The 19,543-nt window shown below is 43.9% G+C and overlaps 1 protein-coding gene across 1 annotated transcript in view; it reads left to right on the plus strand.

Annotated features, from left to right (window-relative positions):
* The window catches only part of CALCRL (calcitonin receptor like receptor), a 264,381-nt gene that overhangs the window by 143,057 nt on the left and 101,781 nt on the right, over positions 1–19,543 (plus strand). The window contains exon 7 of the mRNA XM_056533480.1: positions 15,865–15,991. Coding sequence (XP_056389455.1) covers positions 15,865–15,991 — 127 coding nt within the window. The remainder of the gene's footprint in view (positions 1–15,864; positions 15,992–19,543) is intronic.

A 19,543-nucleotide genomic window follows, 5' to 3' on the forward strand; every position in this document is an offset into this window, starting at 1 on the left:
GACACATCATACATACATCCGCCACTGCCCCCTATATTATACATTACATACATACATACAGACACATCATCATACATACACCCGTCGCTGCCCCTCCCACATCATACATTACATACACACATACACAGACACCATACACATACACACATCACACATACATCACACATACATAATACACACATTACACATACACTCAAACCATACATATACACCTTACATATGCACACATCATACATACACCCGCCGCTGCCCCCATCATACATTACATACACACATACACAGACACCATACACTCATCACACATACATCACACATACATCATACACACATCACACATCCACTCAAACCATACATATACATCATACATATGCACACATCATACATACACCCGCCGCTGCCCCCCCATCATACATTACATACACACATACACAGACATCATACACACATCATATATACACAGACATCATACACACATCATATATACACAGACATCATACACACATCATATATACACAGACATCATACACACATCACATATACACAGACATCATACACACATCGTATATACACAGACATCATACACACATCGTATATACACAGACATCATACACACATCGTATATACACTCACATCATACACATACACCATACATATGCACATATCATACATAAACCCGCCGCTGATACACCCCCCCAATCATACATTACATACACACATACACAGACATCATACACACATCATATATACACTCACACCATACATATACACCATACATATGCACGCATCATACATACACGCGCCGCTGATACACCCCCCCTAATCATACATTACATACATATACAACCACCCTTCCCGCCACCTGCATGCTCGGCCTCCTCACCTGAGCTTCACACCCCCCGCTCTACATTACACAAGAAGCAGGGGGAGAGCGAGGACGAACACAGCTCGGTACACAGCTCCTCCCCTCCCCCGCACACAGCTCCATCCCCCTCCCCCTGCTCTGTCTCCACAGGACCTAATACACCACGGGGAGGCTGCAAGTTTGCACGGGGAAAACACAGAGCAGGAGGGTGAGGGGGAGGACGTCCGTGCACAGCTCCTCACCTGATAATGTGTGAGGAGGACAGACTGCACTGCACGGGGAGGATTTCTGTGTGTGAAGGAGGACAGACTTGGGCACAGGGTGGGTTCTCTGAGCAGCGGCCCCTGGCTACTGAAATCAGCTGGAGGCCGCCGCCGCCCCCTCCATACACTCTGAGCCCGGTGTGAGGTGCAGACTTGCATCGGCTCCTGCGCCTCACACCGGCATTAAAGAAAAATACGGGGGAAGTCGGACTGTCCCTGCTAGCCCGATACAGGGCTAAATCTATGAAAAATTAACTTGCCCGGCGCCCAAAACTACTTGTCCCTGGCGTCGGGCAATAGGATTTCCACATCCCTGAATACATTTACAAATTATATAAAAGGTACATAGACGATCTGCAATTTATTTGGAAGGGAACAAGAGAGGAGTTTATAAAATTCACTGAATACCTTAATAATAATCGTTATAATATTTCACTCCCTGGTAGATGCGATGACCGCATGGAATATCTGGATTTGGAGCTATCCAACAAAGGTGAGAAAATTATAACAAATTTTTTTTTTTAAAGTTGACTGCAATAGCCTTTTATCTTACAGTAGCTGCCACTATAGGAAGTGGAAGGTAAATTGGGAAAGCAGCGAGACCTGACAAATAATCAGGATGTGAACAACATTGGAGAAGGCAACATAAAAATTGGAGCAGAAGTGACATTGGACAACAAAAATAATAATAATAATAACAAAGACAAAGGAAAACCCCAACTGGACCACAAACATAACTTCATAACTACATATTCCACTAAACATAATACAATCAGACGGATCGTGGAAGAGAACTGGGACATTTTTCTAAAAGATCCTGTCTTTTCATTCCAAGAAAACCACAACTCATGTTTAGAAGAGCAGCTACTTTAAAAAGCAAATTAGCCCCTAGTAGGCTCAAGAATGAAGAATTGAGAAGAAGCCAGGCGCTTTTAAATGCCACAGTCACTCCTGTAAATGTTGCTTGAATATCAGACATGGGACCAACACCTTCGGAAGCAACACCACAGGGGAAATTTTCTAAATAAAAAGCAAAATTGACTGTTCACCATCCTATGTGATCTATCTTTTGGAATGTGAATGCAACTTGCAATATGTAGGACAAACTAAACAACAACTAAAAGCAAGAATGAACAAACACCGGTCCGCCATTCAACTGGCCCACGACAACCAATCCACTTTCCAGGAAACTGTTCATCTAGGAATGTTCGGACCTGACACCCATAATGTGGTGGTGCACCATCTTGCTGGAAAAACTCAGGGAACATTTCAGCTTCAGTGCATAAAGAGGGAAACACATCATCATGTAGCAATTTTGCATATCCAGTGGCCTTGAGGTTTCCATTGATGAAGAATGGCCCCACTATCTTTGTACCCCATATACCACACCATACCATCAATTTTTGTGTTCTAACAGTCTTGGAGGGATCTATCCAATGTGGGTTAGTGTCAGGCCAATAGCGGTGGGTTTGTTTGTTAACTTCACCATTCACATAAAAGTTTGCCTCATCACTGAACAAAATCTTCTGCGTAAACTGAGGGGCCTGTTCCAATTTTTCTTTTGCCCATTCTGCAAATTCAGTGCTCCGATCTGGGTCATCCTCGTTGAGATGCTGCAGTAGCTGGAGATTGTAAGGGTGCCATTTGTGAGTAGCTAATATCCATCGAAGGGATGTTTGACTAATGCCACTCGCCAGTGACATGCGGCGAGTGCTACGCTGTGGGCTCTTGCTGAATGAAGCTAGGGCAGCCACTGATGTTTCTTTATTAGTGACAGATTTCATGCGTCCACATTTTGGCAAATCCAACACTGAACCAGTTTCACGAAACTTAGCAAGTAGTTTGCTAACTGTAGCATGGGAGATGGTTGGTCTCGTAGGGTGTCTTGCATTGAAATCTGCTGCAATGACCCGGTTACTGCGTTCACCAGACATCAACACAACTTCTATCCGCTCCCCACGTGTTAACCTTGACGACATGTCATTGGCTGTAAACAAAGAAACTTGTAAATAACTCATGAAAGAATAAAGTTACGTTAAAACCAAGCACATCATTGTTTTTCTTGTGAAATTCCCAATAAGTTTGATGTGTCAAATGACCCTCTTCCTATTGAAAAAACTAAAGTTGGATTCAAAATGTCTGACTTCAAAATGGCCGCCATGGTCACCACCCATCTTGAAAAGTTTCCCTCCTCACATATACTAATGTGCCACAAACAGGAAGTTAATATCACCAAACATTCCCATTTTATTAAGGTGTATCCATATAAATGGCCCACCCTGTATATATATTTGCCATATTACCATTATTCCATTCACCATCATGATTTTCTACTTGCTCCCCTCTGCATTATAGTAATAACTAGGGATTTTCCGATACCATTTTTTTAAGACCGAGTACGAGTACCGATACTTTAATTCTAGTACTCGCCGATACCAAGTAAGAGTACTTATATTTTAAAGGGAATCTGACACCAGGATGTCCCAGTTTCTGGCGCTGTTTACCGTATGATATGTGGGTCCTTGTTGTGTACAATGGAGGAGGCTGCTGTAGTATGAGCCAAGATTTCTCTCTTCTCCATTGGACAGAACAGGAAATTTGCATTGGCTGTGAGACCCATGACCACATGGTGAGCAATGGCAGAAACCGGGTCACCTGCACTATCTACCCATAAATTCAAGTTAGTGCAGGTGCTGTAAGATTGTCTTTAATAGTAGGTAGTATCCCCTTGCAGTCATTAGTAGCAGCCCCCCTTTTAGACACCTGCCCCCCTGTAGACATAAGTAGCAGCCCCCCTGTAGACCACAGCCCCCCTTTAGACAGTGGGCCCCCATTTAAACATCATCAGGACCCCCCCTTTAGACAGCAGCAGGGCCCCCCTTTAGACAGCAGCAGGGCCCCCCCTTTAGACAGCAGCAGGGCCCCCCCTTTAGACAGCAGCAGGCCCCCCCACCTTTAGACAGCAGCAGGGCCCCCCTTTAGACAGCAGCAGGGCCCCTCTTTAGACATCAGCAGGGCCCCCCTTTAGACAGCTGCAGGCCCCCCCCCCCTTAGAAAGCTGCAGGGCCCCCCCTTTAGACAGCAGCCCCCCTGTAGACATAAGTAGCAGCCCCCCTGTAGACCACATCCCCCCTTTAGACAGTGGGCTCCCATTTAAACAGCAGCAGCCCCCCCTCTTTAGACAGCAGCAGGGCCCCCCCCTTTAGACAGCAGCAGGGCCCCCCTTTAGACAGCAGCAGGGCCCCCCTTTAGACAGCAGCAGTCCCCCCCTGTAGACATTAGTAGCAGCCCCCTCCTTGCAGGCAGCTCACCTCCTCGGGTCGGGTGCTGCCGCTCTGCTGCCCCGTTCTCCCCTCCTCCGGTCCGCATCGTGTCGTCCTATGGAGGAGCATGTGACATACACTTCACTCTGCTTTCTCTGTAGCAGTACGCTGGGTGCAGTGGAGGAGGTGGAGTGACGTGTGTGTCACATGCTCCTCCATGGAACACTATGATGCGGACGGGAGGATGGGAGAACTGGGCAGCAGAGCGGCAACAGGTATCGGGCATGGTATCGGGACATTAAACGGGTCCTCGATACCATGCAAATGGCTAGTATCGGCCCCGATACCGATACCAGTATCGATATCGGGACATCCCTAGTAATAACCCTTCATCTCACACAAATCCAACAGTTTATAATGTATATATATTTGGTCACTAATTCTCAGTAGAATGCGTTAGTTTTCTTCGTATATATTGCAGATCGTTTCTCACATTATTCTGCATCTGTTCTCAAAGCCATTCATTAATGTGAAAGCTGCCTAAGAGCAAGAATAACTGTATAATCAACTATAAGAAGTTATTCTGGCAGACTCTATACCTTTCCAAGAATTATCGGAAACCTTTTAATTGGTCACCGAATGCAGCGGAAACCCTGATCCACATATTCTAATTATATATTTATATATGGTTTTAATATACCACACTTTTATGCTATAATAACACTATTAACCTTACACTTGATTTTAAGAATGTTTGCTATAGATGAGCAATACCTGGCGAGTGTAGGTATAGGTATAAACACTGATGTTTTAATGTTCATGCATGTAAGCCTGTTTACCTGACGAAGAGGCAGTGTAGCCTTAAAACGCATTGTTATTGTTTGAAATAAAGAAGAATTTTACCTTCCATTGCTGTCTAAGTGATTTGTGCTACAAGTCCATTTTTTTCCTCAACCTTTCAACACTGCTACTATCGGCATGGAGATCCCTCTATACTGATGCCAGGGATTCCACTATCCCTGACTGACGCGCATATAGTAGTTGTGTCTGTAACACAACCAAACCAGGTGAGCAGTTTCACTTATGCACTAACGTGTCTGCACCTGGTTATACTGGCGATGCAATCCCATGGGAAGCTCTGTCTCTCTTTTATTATAGAATTGTACATTTATTTATAAGGAAAATGGACAACCCAAATAAATTATATATTGATTCACATATATAATATATCTACTTTATATTTGCATCATAAAGTTAACATGTTTTTACTTTTGGAAGACATCAGAGGGCTTCAAAGTTCAGCAGCAATTTTCCAATTTTTCCAAAAATTTTCAAAATCTGAATTTTATCAGGGACCTTCATATTAGAAATACCCCATAAATGACCCCATTATAAAAACTGCACCCCTCAAAGTATTCAAAATGACAGAAAGTTTGTTAACCCTTTAGGTGTTTCACAGGAATAGCAGCAAAGTGAAGGAGAAAATTCAAAATCTTCATTTTTTACACTCGCATGTTCTTGTAGACCCAGTTTTTTAAATTTTACAAGGGGTAAAATGAGAAAAAGCCCCCCAAAATGAGTAACCCAATTTCTATCGAGTAAAGAAAACCTCATCTGTGGGTGCACTAGAAGGCTCAGAAGGGAAGGAGTGACAATGGAATTTTGGAGAGTGAATTTTGCTGAAATGGTTTTTGGGGGGCATGTCGCATTTAGGAAGCCCCTATGGTGCCAGAACAGCAAGAAAAAAAACACATGATATACTATTTTGGAAACAACACCCCTCATGACACGTAACAAGGGGTACAGTGAGCCTTAACACCGTACAGGTGTTTGACTACTTTTCGTTAATTTCGGATGTATAAATGAATTAATTTTTTTTCACTAAAATGCATTTTTCCCCCCAAATTTAGCATTTTTACAAGGGGTAATAGGAGACAATTCCCCCCAAAATGTGTAACCCCATGTGTGGACCTAAAGTGCTCTGCGGGTGCACTACAGTGCTCAGAAGAGAAGTAGCCACATTTGGCTTTTGGAATGCAAATTTTGCTGAAATGGTTTTTGAGGGGCATGTCGCACCCTATGATGCCAGAAGAGCAAAAAAAAAAAAAAAACACATGGCATACTATTTTGGAAACTCCACCCCTCATGGCATGTAACAAGGGGTACCGTGAGCCTTAACACCCTACAGGTGTTTGACGACTTTTCGTTCATTTCGTATGTGTAAATGAATTTTTTTCCACTAAAATGCAGTTTTCCCCCAAATTTTGCATTTTTACAAGGGGTAATAGGAGAAAATTCCCCCCAAAATTTGTAACCCCATCACTTCTGAGTTTGGAAATACCCCATGTGTGGATGTCAAGTGCACTGCGGGCGCACTACAATGCTCAGAAGAGAAGGAGTCACATTTGGCTTTTGGAAAGCAAATGGCATACTATTTTTGAAACTGCACCCCTCAAGGCATGTAACAAGGTGTACAGTGAGCCTTAACACCCCACAGGTGTTTGACGACTTTTCGTTAAAGTCTGATGTGTAATGAATATTTTTTTTTTCACTAAAATGCAGATTTTCCCCAAATTTTACATTTTTTACAAGGGGTAATAGGAGAAAATGCCCCCCAAAATGTGTAACCCCATCTGTGGACGTAAAGTGCTCTGCGGGTGCACTACAATGCTCAGAAGAGAAGGAGCCACATTTGACTTTTGGAATGCAAATTTTGCTGAAATGGTTTTTGAGGCGCATGTCACATTTAGGAAGCCGCTATGGTGCCAGAACAGCATAAAAAACACCACATTGCATACCAGTTTGGAAACTTCACCGCTCAAGGAAGGTAACAAGGGGTACAGTGAGGCATTACACCTCACAAGTGTTTGATAAATGTTCATTAAAGTGGCATGTGAAAAGGAAAAATTTTATTTTTAACACCAAAATACTGGGGTTGTCCAAAATTTTTCATTTTCACAAGTGGTAATAGGAGAAAATGTCCCCGTAAATTTGTTCAGAGTTAGGACATACCTCATATTTGGACATAAACTGCTCTGCGGTTGCCCACCAGATCTCAGAAGAGCAGAAGCGCCATTTAGCTTTTGGAGAATTTTGTCAGGGCCTTGAGCGTTTACAGAGCTACCATGGAGCCAGAACAGCGGGACCCCCCACAAGTGCTATCATTTTGGAAACTACACCCCTCAAGGAACGTAACAAGGGGTACAGTGAGCATTTACACTTCACTTGTGTTTTGAACAGTGGGCCGTAAAATGACAAAATTGTTTTTTTTTTCACAAAAATGCAGGTGTTACCCCAAATTGTTCATTTGCACAATATGAGGAATTTGCCCCAGAATTTTGTAACCCCATTGCTTTTGAGTATGGAAATACCCCATATGTGGACATAACATGTTGTGCGGGCGCACTACAGGGCTCAAGAGTCATAGAGCTATATTTGCATTTGAGGCCTATGGCATATCAGTAGCTGACAGTTACATACATTCAGAGGAAAATAAAATAAAGAAACACCCACATGTGACACCATTCCACACAATACACCCCCTGGGGAAGGTGTATAGGGGGGGAACTGGACATTTGAAACGGATGGGTGTTCCCTAAATTTATTTTCCAGGAATGGATGAAGTGTACTTTGGGGGGGATGAAAATTGCAATTTCACTACTGATATGCCAATTATGTTCCCAGAATGATGACCCAAAGCATAGCCAAAAGTAAAAAAATATGCCCGCCGCAAACCCTATGCTCTTAATCAACATTCTGGGAATGTGATGTGTGTGGCCATCCCTAACCTGTTGCCTCAAATGCGCACACCGCTCAGGTGGAAATAGAGCACTGCACATTTGAGGCAACATAAAAAAGACCAGTTTTAAAAAAAATACCCCCAGAGCTTTTATTAGGTTTTTTTTTTTTTTTTTTTTGGGGGGGGGGGGGGGGGGGAATTTAGTGGTTTATGGGGTTAAAATTTGGAATGTACCCTAGGCTTTGTACATTGGGGTCAAATTATGGGAAATTAACATGAATGGGGAAAATGTAGCACTCCATGGAAGTGTGATACTCCCTGAAGCAGTTTTTAATGCAGGGGCCCTGATGATCGGGGCAAGTGTCATATTGAGTGGTGATGTCCTTCCGTATTCCCCTCTTGTGACACACTCTGCATTTTTTCTGGGATCGTCCCTGCTTTCCAGGGTGGGGGGACCTCACCTGGAAGGTGCTTGCCTGGGATCACCCTGGCACCTATATTTCCAGTTCCTTGGGAACTCCGGCTTGCTCTTTCTCGGTCGCCAAAGATCAGGGCCTTTAGGACTTCTTCTTGGAACTAGAGGTATGTCCCTGTGTTGCCAGCGTACTGGGACAGTACAATAAAGTTGTACATGGCAACCTATACCAAGTAGACCAACTTTTTTGTACCGTACCTGTGTTTTCCGCATGGCGATGTATAGCTTGAGGACTTGATCAGATAGATCAACTCCCCCCATATACTGATTGTAGTCCAGAATACAATCAGACTTGAGGACCGTTGTTGTGGTACCTCGCACAGGGACCGGTGAGCTGCCGTTACCATGAATTGTGGAAAGCCTAATGACATCCCTCTTATCCTTATACCTGACCAGCAACAGGTTTTCATGGGTAAGGGCACGGGACTCACCCTTGGGCATAGGTGTCCAGAGAAGATTTTGAGGGAGGCCTCTCTGGTTCTTCCGCACAGTCCCACAAGCGGACGTGGATTTGGCGGCGAGGGATGTGAACATAGGGATGCTGGTATAAAAGTTGTCCATATACATGTGGTAACCCTTATCCAGCAATGGGTGCACAAGCTCCTGCTTCGAAGGGAATATACTGGTGGAAGATGATTCTCCCCTTAAAACTGATAAGAGACTCATCTACAGAGAGCTCCCTTAGGGGTACGTAGGCCTCCGAAAATGTGGCCCCAAAGTGATCTATGACTGACCTCACTTTGTAAAGCTGGTCATTGGCAGAATCACTTCGGGGGGGGGGGGGGGACATGCTGCATTATCAGCGTAATGCAGGCATTTCCGTATGGCCTCGAACCATCCCTGTGTCATGGCCATACCGTAGAGTGGGGCGGGGAAGTGTGTGTGTGTGTGTGTGTTTGGTGGAAACTCTATATAACGGTGTGTGATAAAATATAACACGGTTATAAAAAAAATAAAAAATAAATCGGGGCCAAAAAAATAAATAAACTGGCCAAATCCAGCGCCCTGAAGCCCTAATAGGGCCCGGGTCATGCTGCAAAATGCCCAGCAGATCCTTGAGGACCTATTAGGGGGTCAGTGGGGGGAAAAGTTTTTTTTTTTTTGTCAACTCCTACCTGTCCCTGCACACAAAATCACCCTGAGCTACAGGTGGCAGGAGGCCACTTCTTCTGCCCTGAGGGGCACAGATCTGGTCAGAGGGGGGGGGGTCCCTGGATCCTTCTCTCAGCTCTGCCCGCTGGCTGAACTCAGTGGGCTAGCAGAGTTGAGAGAAGGGGACATTAACCCCTCCTCTGCCAGCAGCAATAGTTCCAATAGCAGCTCATCTGGGGAAGTGACATGATCGCCACCTCCCCCCAGCAACAGGAGGTGATTGGCGGTGTATAGTACACCGCCGATCACCTTCTAATTCCTGGTCATTGGGTCACACGTGACCCATATGACCGGAATCGCTGCAGATAGCCCGGGTGAATTCATGGACCCCCCAGGCATTGTCACGGGATGCCTGCTGAATGATTTCAGCAGTCATCCCGGTCCAGTCCCCGCCCGGCGACTGGAATTCCCACGGGTGTACAGGTACGCCCTGTGTCAGTAAGTACCAGGACATCAGGGCGTACCTGTACGCCCTGTGTCCTTAATGGGTTAAACAGATTTGTTTAAAGGGGTACTCCGGTGAAAACCTTTTTTCATTTAAATCAACTGGTGGCAGAAAGTTAAACATATTTTGTAAATCAGTTCTATTAAAAAATCTTAATCCTTCCTGTACTTATTAGCTGCTGAATACTACAGAGGAAATTCTTTTCTTTTTGGAATGCTCTCTGATGACATCACGAGCACAGTTCTCTCTGCTGACGTTATTATAATAATAATAATAATAATAATAATGCTCTATTTATTGTTGTCCTAAGTGGGATTTGAACCCAAGTCCCCAGCACTGCAAGGCAGCAGAGCTAACCACGGAGCCACCATGCTGCCCTTAGCATACATCTGCTATACATCTGCTATACATCTGCTAAGCATGGTTGCTAAAATGGACAGAGATGTCAGCAGAGAGCACTGTGCTCGTGATGTCATCAGTGTTCCAAAAAGAAAGGAATTTCCTCTGTAGCATTCAGCAGCTAATAAGTACTGGAAGGATTAAGATTTTTTAATAGAAGTAATTTACAAATATATGTTTAACTTTCTGCCACCAGTTGATTTAAAACAAAAAAGGTTTTCACCGGAGTACCTCTTTAAGTTTAAGATTACTTCAATTAAAAAATCTTGATCTTTCCAGTACATTTCAGCTGCTGAATCCTCTAGAGAAAGTCGGGAAGTTCTTTTCAGTTTGACCACAGTGCTCTCTGCTGACACCTCTGTCCATGTCAGGAACTATCCAGAGCAGGAGAGGTTTGCTATGGGGATTTGCTTCTACTCTGCACAGTTCCTGACACGAACAGAGGTGTCAGCAGAGAGCACTGTGTTCAATCTGAAAAGAACTTCACAACTTCCTCTGGAGCATACAGCAGTTTAAGATTAAGGATTAAGATTTTTAAATAGAAATTGATTTGAATTTTTTTTTTCCATCGGAGTACCCCTTTAACCTCTTAAAGACGAATCCCATTTTGACCTTAAAGGGGTACTCCCATGTGAAACTTTTTTTTTTATCAACTGGTGACAGAAAGTTAAACAGATTTGTAAATTACTTCTACAAAAAAAAATCTTAATCCTTCCAATACTTATTAGCTGCTGAATACTACAGAGGAAATGGTTTTCTTTTTGGAAAGCAGATCTCTCTGCTAAAATCATGACCACAGTGTTCTCTGCTGGACATCTCTGTCCATTTTAGGAACTCTGAAAAGAGCAAAAGAAGGAAAGACAGACGGGAAGGCGCCTAGTGTGATACCGTTGATGACAGGTGGGAGGGGTTAGTCGAAGAGTAGATAATGGATGCTCACCTTGAGCGAGCAAAAAACTTGCATGTAGACCCACAATGGGGTTAGTGGTATGGATGATAGTCCACCGGATGCAGCTGCTAAGCCCAGGGTACAGGACAGGACTAGCCAGTCCTGGATAGATATGCAGTGGTAAGGAAGAAAAAAAACCTTTTCAAAGGGCGCTGCTGTTGTCCTGGTGAGATGAAGATGAAAAGTCCGAGGCAGAAGTATTTTGCAAGATATAGCTTCTTTATTGGTGTAGAATCATAGAAAGCAGGGATACAGGCTAGATAACGCATTTCGGGGGACAGCGCCCCCTTCAGATCAGTGATCAGTGATCTGAAGAAGGGGGCGCTGTCCCCCGAAACGCGTTATCTAGCCTGTATCCCTGCTTGCTTTGATTCTACACCAATAAAGAAGCTATATCTTGCAAAATACTTCTGCCTCAGACTTTTCATCTTCATCTCACCAGGACAACAGCAGCGCCCTTTGAAAAGGGTTTTTTTCTTCCTTACCACTGCACATTTTAGGAACTGTCCAGAGCAGCATATGTTTGCTATGGGTATTTTCTCCTACTCTGGACAGTTCTTAAAATGGACAGAGATGTCAGCAGAGAGCACTGTGGTCATGATGTCAGCAGAGAGCTCTGTGTTCCAAAAAGAAAACAATTTCCTCTGTAGTATTCAGCAGCTAATAAGTACTGGAAGGATTAAGATTTTTTAATAGAAGTAATTTACAAAACTTTCTGGCACCAGTTGATTTAAAAAAAAAAGTTTTCCACGGGAGTACCCCTTTAAGGACCAGATAATTTTTGGCAAATCTGACCACTGTAACTTTATGCATTAAAGGAGATGTCCTGCGCAGACATTTTCTATTCCGTCCTTCCCGGGCTGCAAAAAAAGACAAAACAAACTTTCACTTACCTCCATATGTTCTCCTGGAGCTCCGCAACAGCCGATCGGTGGGCCGGGCTGTTTACTTCCTACTTCCTTTAGCCCGGTACGTCACACAGCGCTTCAGCCTATCACCGGCCGAGGCGGGACATCGCTGCAGCTGGTGATAGGCTGAAGCGCCGTGTGACGTACCGGGCTAAAGGAAGTAGGAAGCAGACAGCCTGGCCGACCGATCAGCTGTTGCGGAGCTCCGGGAGAACATATGGAGGTAAGTGAAAGTTTGTTTTGTCTTTTTTTGCAGCCCGGGCAGGGCGGAATAGAAAAAGTCTGCGCCGGACATCTCCTTTAATAACTCTGAGATGCTTTTACTTAAAAATTTGATTCCGAGATTGTTTTTTCATGACATTTTCTACTTTATGTTAGTGGTATATTTTCGTCCATACTTGCATAGTTTTTTTGTGAAAAATTCAAAAATTTCATGAAAATTTTTAAAATGTTACATTTTTCTAACTTTGAAGCTCTCTGCTTGTAAGGAAAATGGACGTGCCAAATAAATTGTATACACAATATGTCTACTTTATGTTTGCATCATAAAGTTGACATGTTTTTACTTTTTGAAGACATTATAGGGCTTCAAAGTTTAGCAGCAATTTTCCAATTTTTAGCAAAAATTTCAAAATCTGATTTTTTCAGGGACCAGTTCAGTTTTGAAGTGAATTTGAGGGTCTTTATGTTAGAAATCCCCCATAATGCACCCCTCAAAGTATTCAAAATGACATTCAGAAAGTTTGTTAACCCTTAAGGTGTTTCACAGGAATAGCAGCAAAGTGAAGAAGAAAATTTGAAATCTCAATTTTTTACACTAACATGTTCTTGTAGACACATTTATTTCATTTTTGCAAAGGGTAAAAGGAGAAAAAGCCCCCCATAATTTGTAACCCAATTTCTCTCGAGTAAGGAAATACCTCATATGTGGATGTAAAGTGCTCTCTGGGTACACTAGAGGGCTCAGAAGGGAAGGAGCAACATTGGGCTTTTGGAGAGCGAACTTTGCTGAAATGGTTTTGGGGGGGGGGGGGGGGCAAGCCTCATTTAGGAAGCCCCCATGGTGCCAGAAAAAAAACCCAGATGGAACACTATATGGAAAATGAGCCCCCTCAAGGAAGTTAACAAGGGTTATAGTGAGCCTTAACACCCCACAGGTGATTGACGAACTTTCGTTAAAGTGGGAAATGAGATTAGATTAATTGAAAAATTAGATTTTTTTTTATTTTTTTTTAACTAAAATGCTAGTGTTACCCCAAATTTTTCATTTTCACAAAGGGTAATAGGAGAAAATGTCCCCCAAAATGTTTAACTTCATTTCTCTCAAGTAAGGAAATACCCCATATGTGGATGTAAAGAGCTCTGTGGGTGCACTAGAGGCCTCAGAAAAGAAGGAGCGCCGTTGGGCTTTTGGAGAGAGAGAATTTGGTTGGAATGGAAGTCGGGGGCCATGTGCATTTACAAAGCCCCAGTGCTGACAGAACAGTGCACCCCCCCCAACATGTGACCCCCATTTCTGAAAATACACCCCTCACGGAATGTAATAAGGAGTGCAGTGGGCATTTACATCCCACTGGCATTTGACAGATCTTTGGAACAGTGGGCTGTGCAAATAAAAAAAAATTATTTTATTTTCACAGACCACTGTTAAAAAATCTGTCAGACACCTGTGAGGTGTAAATGCTCACTGCACCTCTTGTTACATTTCGTGAGGAGTGTTGTTTCAAAAATGGGGTCACATGTGGGGTCCATTGTTCTGGCAGCATGGGGGCTTTGTAAACGCACATGGACTTCAATTCCAGCCAAATTCTCTCTCCAAAAAACAAATTAAGCTCCTTCTCTTCTGAGCATTGTAGTGCGCCTGCAGAGCACTTTACATCCACATAGGGTATTTCCTTACTCAGAAGAAATGGTGTTACAAATTTTGGGGCTTTTTTTTTTTTTTTTATTACCTCTTGTGAAAATCAAAAATTCAGGGTAACACCAGCATTTTAGTGAAAAAAAATTTAATTTTTATTTTCACGTCCAATTTAACGAAAATTCATCAAGCATCTCTGAGGGTGTTAAGGCACCTCTTATTACATTCCTTGAGGGGTGTAGTTTCCAAAATTGGGTCAAATGTGGGTGTTTTTTTTTTTTTTTTTTCCGTTTGTCAGAACCGCTGCAACTATCACCCACCCCTGTGGAAATCCCCAATTTAAGCCTCAAATGTACATGGTGCGCTCTCACTCCAGGGCCCTGTTGTGCACTCACAGAGCTCTTTACGTCCACATATGGGGTATTTCGGTACTCGGGAGGAATTGTGGTACAAATTTTGGGGGTCTTTTTTTATCTTTTTACCTCTTGTGAAAATGAAAAGTATGGGGAAACACTAGCAAGTTAGTGTAAAAAATTCAATTTTTTTACTCTAACATGCTACTGCAGACCCCAACTTTTTTTTAATGAAATATCAATTGTGATGTTGTTAATATACTTGTGGATTTTTGTTGTTGTGTTACTAGCAAAATATCTCTACACCTGACCATATTTATTAGATTTGTAAATAGATCAAAACTGAAAACATTTCATTCAAAGGGTGTAAAGGGAGTCCTGTACTATGTAATATAACATTACGTTTGAGACTGGGGGGTACCACTGCTAGAAGCACCAACAATCACAATTATGATAGCAGCTGATTTGCAGTACAGGATTTATTGTCTTAAAGGGGTACTCTGTTGCTAGACATCTTATCCCTATCTAAAGGGTATAAGATGTCTGATCGCGGGGGTCCCGCTGCTGTGGCCCCTGCGATCTCCCACAGCACCCAGCGTTCTAAACGAACACTGGGTTCCTGCGGCAGTGGTCGTGACGCCATAGCAATGCCCCCTCGTTACATCACACCATGCCCCCTCCATTCATGTCTATGGGAGGGGGTGTATCGGCCAACACATACCGTCCAATAGACATGAATGGAGGGGGCGTGACGTGAAAGCACAAGGGGCGTGACTGTGATGTCACGATCACGGCCTCCAGGTCTGAGCATTCTAAACAAAATGTTCAGAACACTGGAGCACCCCTTTAAAACAGCAAAGCAGCCCCTCCATTCTTAAAATCAGTAGGGCCCCCCATAATACTTATCCAAACATTATTTGCTGTGGTAGTTGCAGGAGAAATGTGCATCTGCCCACAGTTTCACATGACAATAACAGCTGATGGATCTTTAATTCAAAAGAGGGCTGAATTATTTAGAAAACCCTTTTGTAGTGATTTTCGTACTATATTAGCCATGTGTCTGTATTACAAAAAAAAATTCAGATTATAGATTGTTGGTGACACTTGTATTACTGTAAAACTGCTTTTTCTTTGCAATTTGTACCACAGTATTTGGACAACATGTTTCATCTGTTACTTTTCAATCTTTCTGCTTCAGAAATTTAAGCTGCCAGAGAATTACCCTCCACAAGAATCTTTTTTTGTCCTTTGTCTGCAATTCAGTGGTCACAATAATTTCATTAACAGCTGTGGCAAACAACCAACCTTTGGTGGCTACCAACCCAGTAAGTAAAAATGAAATGTGTAATTAATGATTTATTTGGTCTTACATTTCACAATGATTTTAATAAGTGCAGAGGAAAACATCTCTGACTATGCACACATTTAAGCACTAAGCAGAGTATTGTCATTTAACATTTTTGCACCAATCTGTCCATTAATCTCTAACATCTGATCGCATTCAGTGCAATTGCTTCCATTCCTGGGCTGCTAAATGGAACACTAAGATAACACATCCTAGATCTGAATGAATGAACTAATCGTATGAAATACTTTCGTCTTTACATAGTTGAATGTGCTGACAATTATCAATGGAAATCAAATTTAACAACCCATGGAGGTCTGGAAATCAAAGTGGAAAACCACACTGCAGGCTGATCCAACTTTGATGTTATGTCCTTAAAACAAGTCAAAATGAGGCTCAGTGGTGTGTGTGGCCTCCACGTGCCCCTATGACCTCCCTACAACGCCTGGGCATGCTCTTGATGAGGTTGCGGATGGTCTCCTGAAGGGTGTCCTCCCAGACCTGGAATAAAGCATCCGCCAACTCCTGGACAGTCTGTGGTGCAACGAGTGTTTGGAGGATGGAGCGAGATATGATGTCCCAGATGTGCTCAATTCAGATCTGGGATATGGGCGGGCCAGTCCATGGCATCAATGCCTTCCTCTTGCAGGAACTACTGACACACTCCAGCCACATGAGCTCTAGCATTGTCTTACATTAGCAGGAACCCAGGGCAAACCGCACCAGCATATGGTCTCACAAGGGGACTGAGGATCTCATCTCAGTACCTAATGGCAGTCAGGCTACCACTGGCAAACACATGGAGGGCTGTGCAACCTCCCAAAGAAATGCCACCCTACACTATTACTGACTCACCGCCAAACCGGTCATGCTGGAGGATGTTGCAGGCAGTAGAACGTTCTCCACAGTGTCTCCAGACACATGTACTCATTGTGAACCTGCTTTCATCTGTGAAAAACACAGGGCGCCAGTGGTGAATTTGCCGATCTTGGTGTTCTTTGGCAAATGCCAAACGTCCTGCACACTGTTGGGAGGTAAGCATAACCCAAACCTGTGGATGTCCGGCCCTCATACCACCCTCATGGAATCTGTTTCTGACCGTTTGAGTGGACACATGCACATTTGTGGCCTGCTGGAGGTCATTTTGCAGGGCTCTGGCAGTGCTCCTCTCTCTCCTCCTTGCACAAAGCCGGAGGTAGCGGTCCTGCTGGGTTTTTGCCCTCCTACGGCCTCCTCCACATCTTCTGATGTACTGGCCTGTCTCCTGGTAGCGCCTCCATGCTCTGGACACTACATTGACAGACACAGCAAACCTTCTTGCCACAGCTCGCATTGATGTGCCATCCTGGATGAGCTGCACTACCTGAGCCACTTTGTGGGTTGTAGACTCAGTCTCATGCTACAACTAGAGTGAAAGCACCACCAGCATTCAAAAGTGACCAAAAGATCAGCCAGGAAGCATAGGAACTGAGAAGTGGTCTGTGGTCACCACCTGCAAACCACTCCTTTATTGGGGGTGTCTTGCTAATTGCCTATAATTTCCACCTATATACACCGACAAAAGAGCCAGTAATGTAAAAGTAACCACTTTATTAGGCATATATGCAATATAGACATACATTTAAAATATAGCAGGCACTGAGTTGACAACTACAGAAAAGTTGAGGCGGTATGGTGGGTGCAAAAATATGGAATACAGGGGAATGAGAATGTTATATAAAATGCCAATAACACTGCTGGAAAAGATGTAAGGGTCATAAGGGAAAGCAGTAGACCAATAAATCACGGTGACATTACATATGGAAAAAATGCATGCAAAATCCACAAATACAATTTCAGAACATCCTGCCATGCATGCTGCCAACCTACCAGCTCCAACCCCAACGTACGTTGCACGTTGTGCTCTTTGATAGTGGATCCAGCATGTCACCCAGTCAAAGACTATATGCCCAGCAGAGGTGAGTGAAATGAGTGTTATGTCCAATCCCAAATGAGGCCACCTCCGTGTGGTGGATGTGGGACACGTTTTGATCAAAAAGTGTGCTTAGAGCCTCCATTTTTTGACCAAGAGTGCTGCTGCAACAGCAGGTAGTTGTGCTGGCTATTTTTCTTTTTGTACATGCTACTTAAATGCTTATAAGCTGGTTTTACTGGCAGATCAGGGTTATAATAAGTGAATTCTGTGTCACAGGTCACCAGTCTTAATCAGTCTGCAAAAACAGCTCACTGTTCCCATTTCAGATTCTCAGTACTCAAGGCCAAATCTTACTTAAAATCTTTAAGACACACTTATTATTTGGACAACCAAACAAGATCCTAGCTAGATAGAAGAACCACTGAAAACCACATTTAAAATAGGCATGCATGTTAAGCATGCTGTGTGGTGCCAGTGGTGTCCCGTATATCTTGTAGTCCCGGGTTGCTTCCTGGCTGCTGTACTGAGGGCCCACCATTACTGGCCTCCGTAGGCGGGACCTGGACCTTGGCTGGGTTTCCAAGGCAACTCCTGCTGTCCCTGTGCTACTGAGACTGTCGGGCTGCAGCGATGAAGATAAGCACTCTGCAGGAGGTCACAGGAGGTCACGGGAGGACGGAGGCACCTTCCCCTTAATATTGTGGAGTTGTTAGTACACCCTCCCCTCTCATCTTTATCTGGCCCTCGGGACTATAGAATTCCCTATTCCATACAAGCTGCTGGGACTTATATAGGGGGAAGATCTGGCTCAGTGCAGGAGGTCTCCTCTTCTAAAGCTCCTTGAACCCCCCCCCCCCCCCCCCTGTACTGGACTGTGCTGACATTACTTCTGGCTGGGCTTTCTGTGCCTTGTGGGGGCTACAGTGCTTGTGTAGTGCTCTGCTAAGTTCTGTCACTCACCTACTACTGAAGCTCTATTACTGCGGATCTTTATGCTATCTTAACCAGAGGCATCCGCCCTGTATGCTACGTGTGGTGTTCCTCTCTTCTTATGCCCTACTTTGCTCATAATTGCCCGGATAAGTGACTGTGTGCTACCATGGGAGGTCCGAGGGGCAAATCCAAGCTGAATATGTCAGGGATTGGTGTGGCTTGCCCTTCATCGGATGAAGATGTCTCTTCAGATGATGGACACTTTGAGGCTAGCGGGCACTACCAGCGACACTCTGTGGCTCAGATGCCTCTTTCCACCAAAGTGGCGTCTCCACCCTGCTAAAACGTTGAGTCAGTTTTCCAGGTCTGAGGATCTGTCAGGCAGCGCTTCAACTGGTCAGTCCGTGTCCGTAGCCGATCAGCCTTCTGATCCGTCACCTCTTCCTTCTCCTGATCAGATGCCGTATGATGGGGCCACCATGGACCTCCGTTTTACGGATATATTGTCTACTATAACCTCTTGTCATACTTCTATGATCTCTAAAGTGGATGAGCTTAGACAGGAGTTTGTCATCCTACGTCACGAGACTCAAAAGCTGAGAGAACGCACCACAGAAGTGGAAAACAGGCCCTATCCCTCAACAAATCCTTGATCTAAAGCAGCATTTTCGAAGCATAGTGGAG

This window comes from Hyla sarda, chromosome 8 (assembly GCF_029499605.1).
Source record: "Hyla sarda isolate aHylSar1 chromosome 8, aHylSar1.hap1, whole genome shotgun sequence".
NCBI classification, from domain to species: Eukaryota; Metazoa; Chordata; class Amphibia; order Anura; family Hylidae; genus Hyla; species Hyla sarda.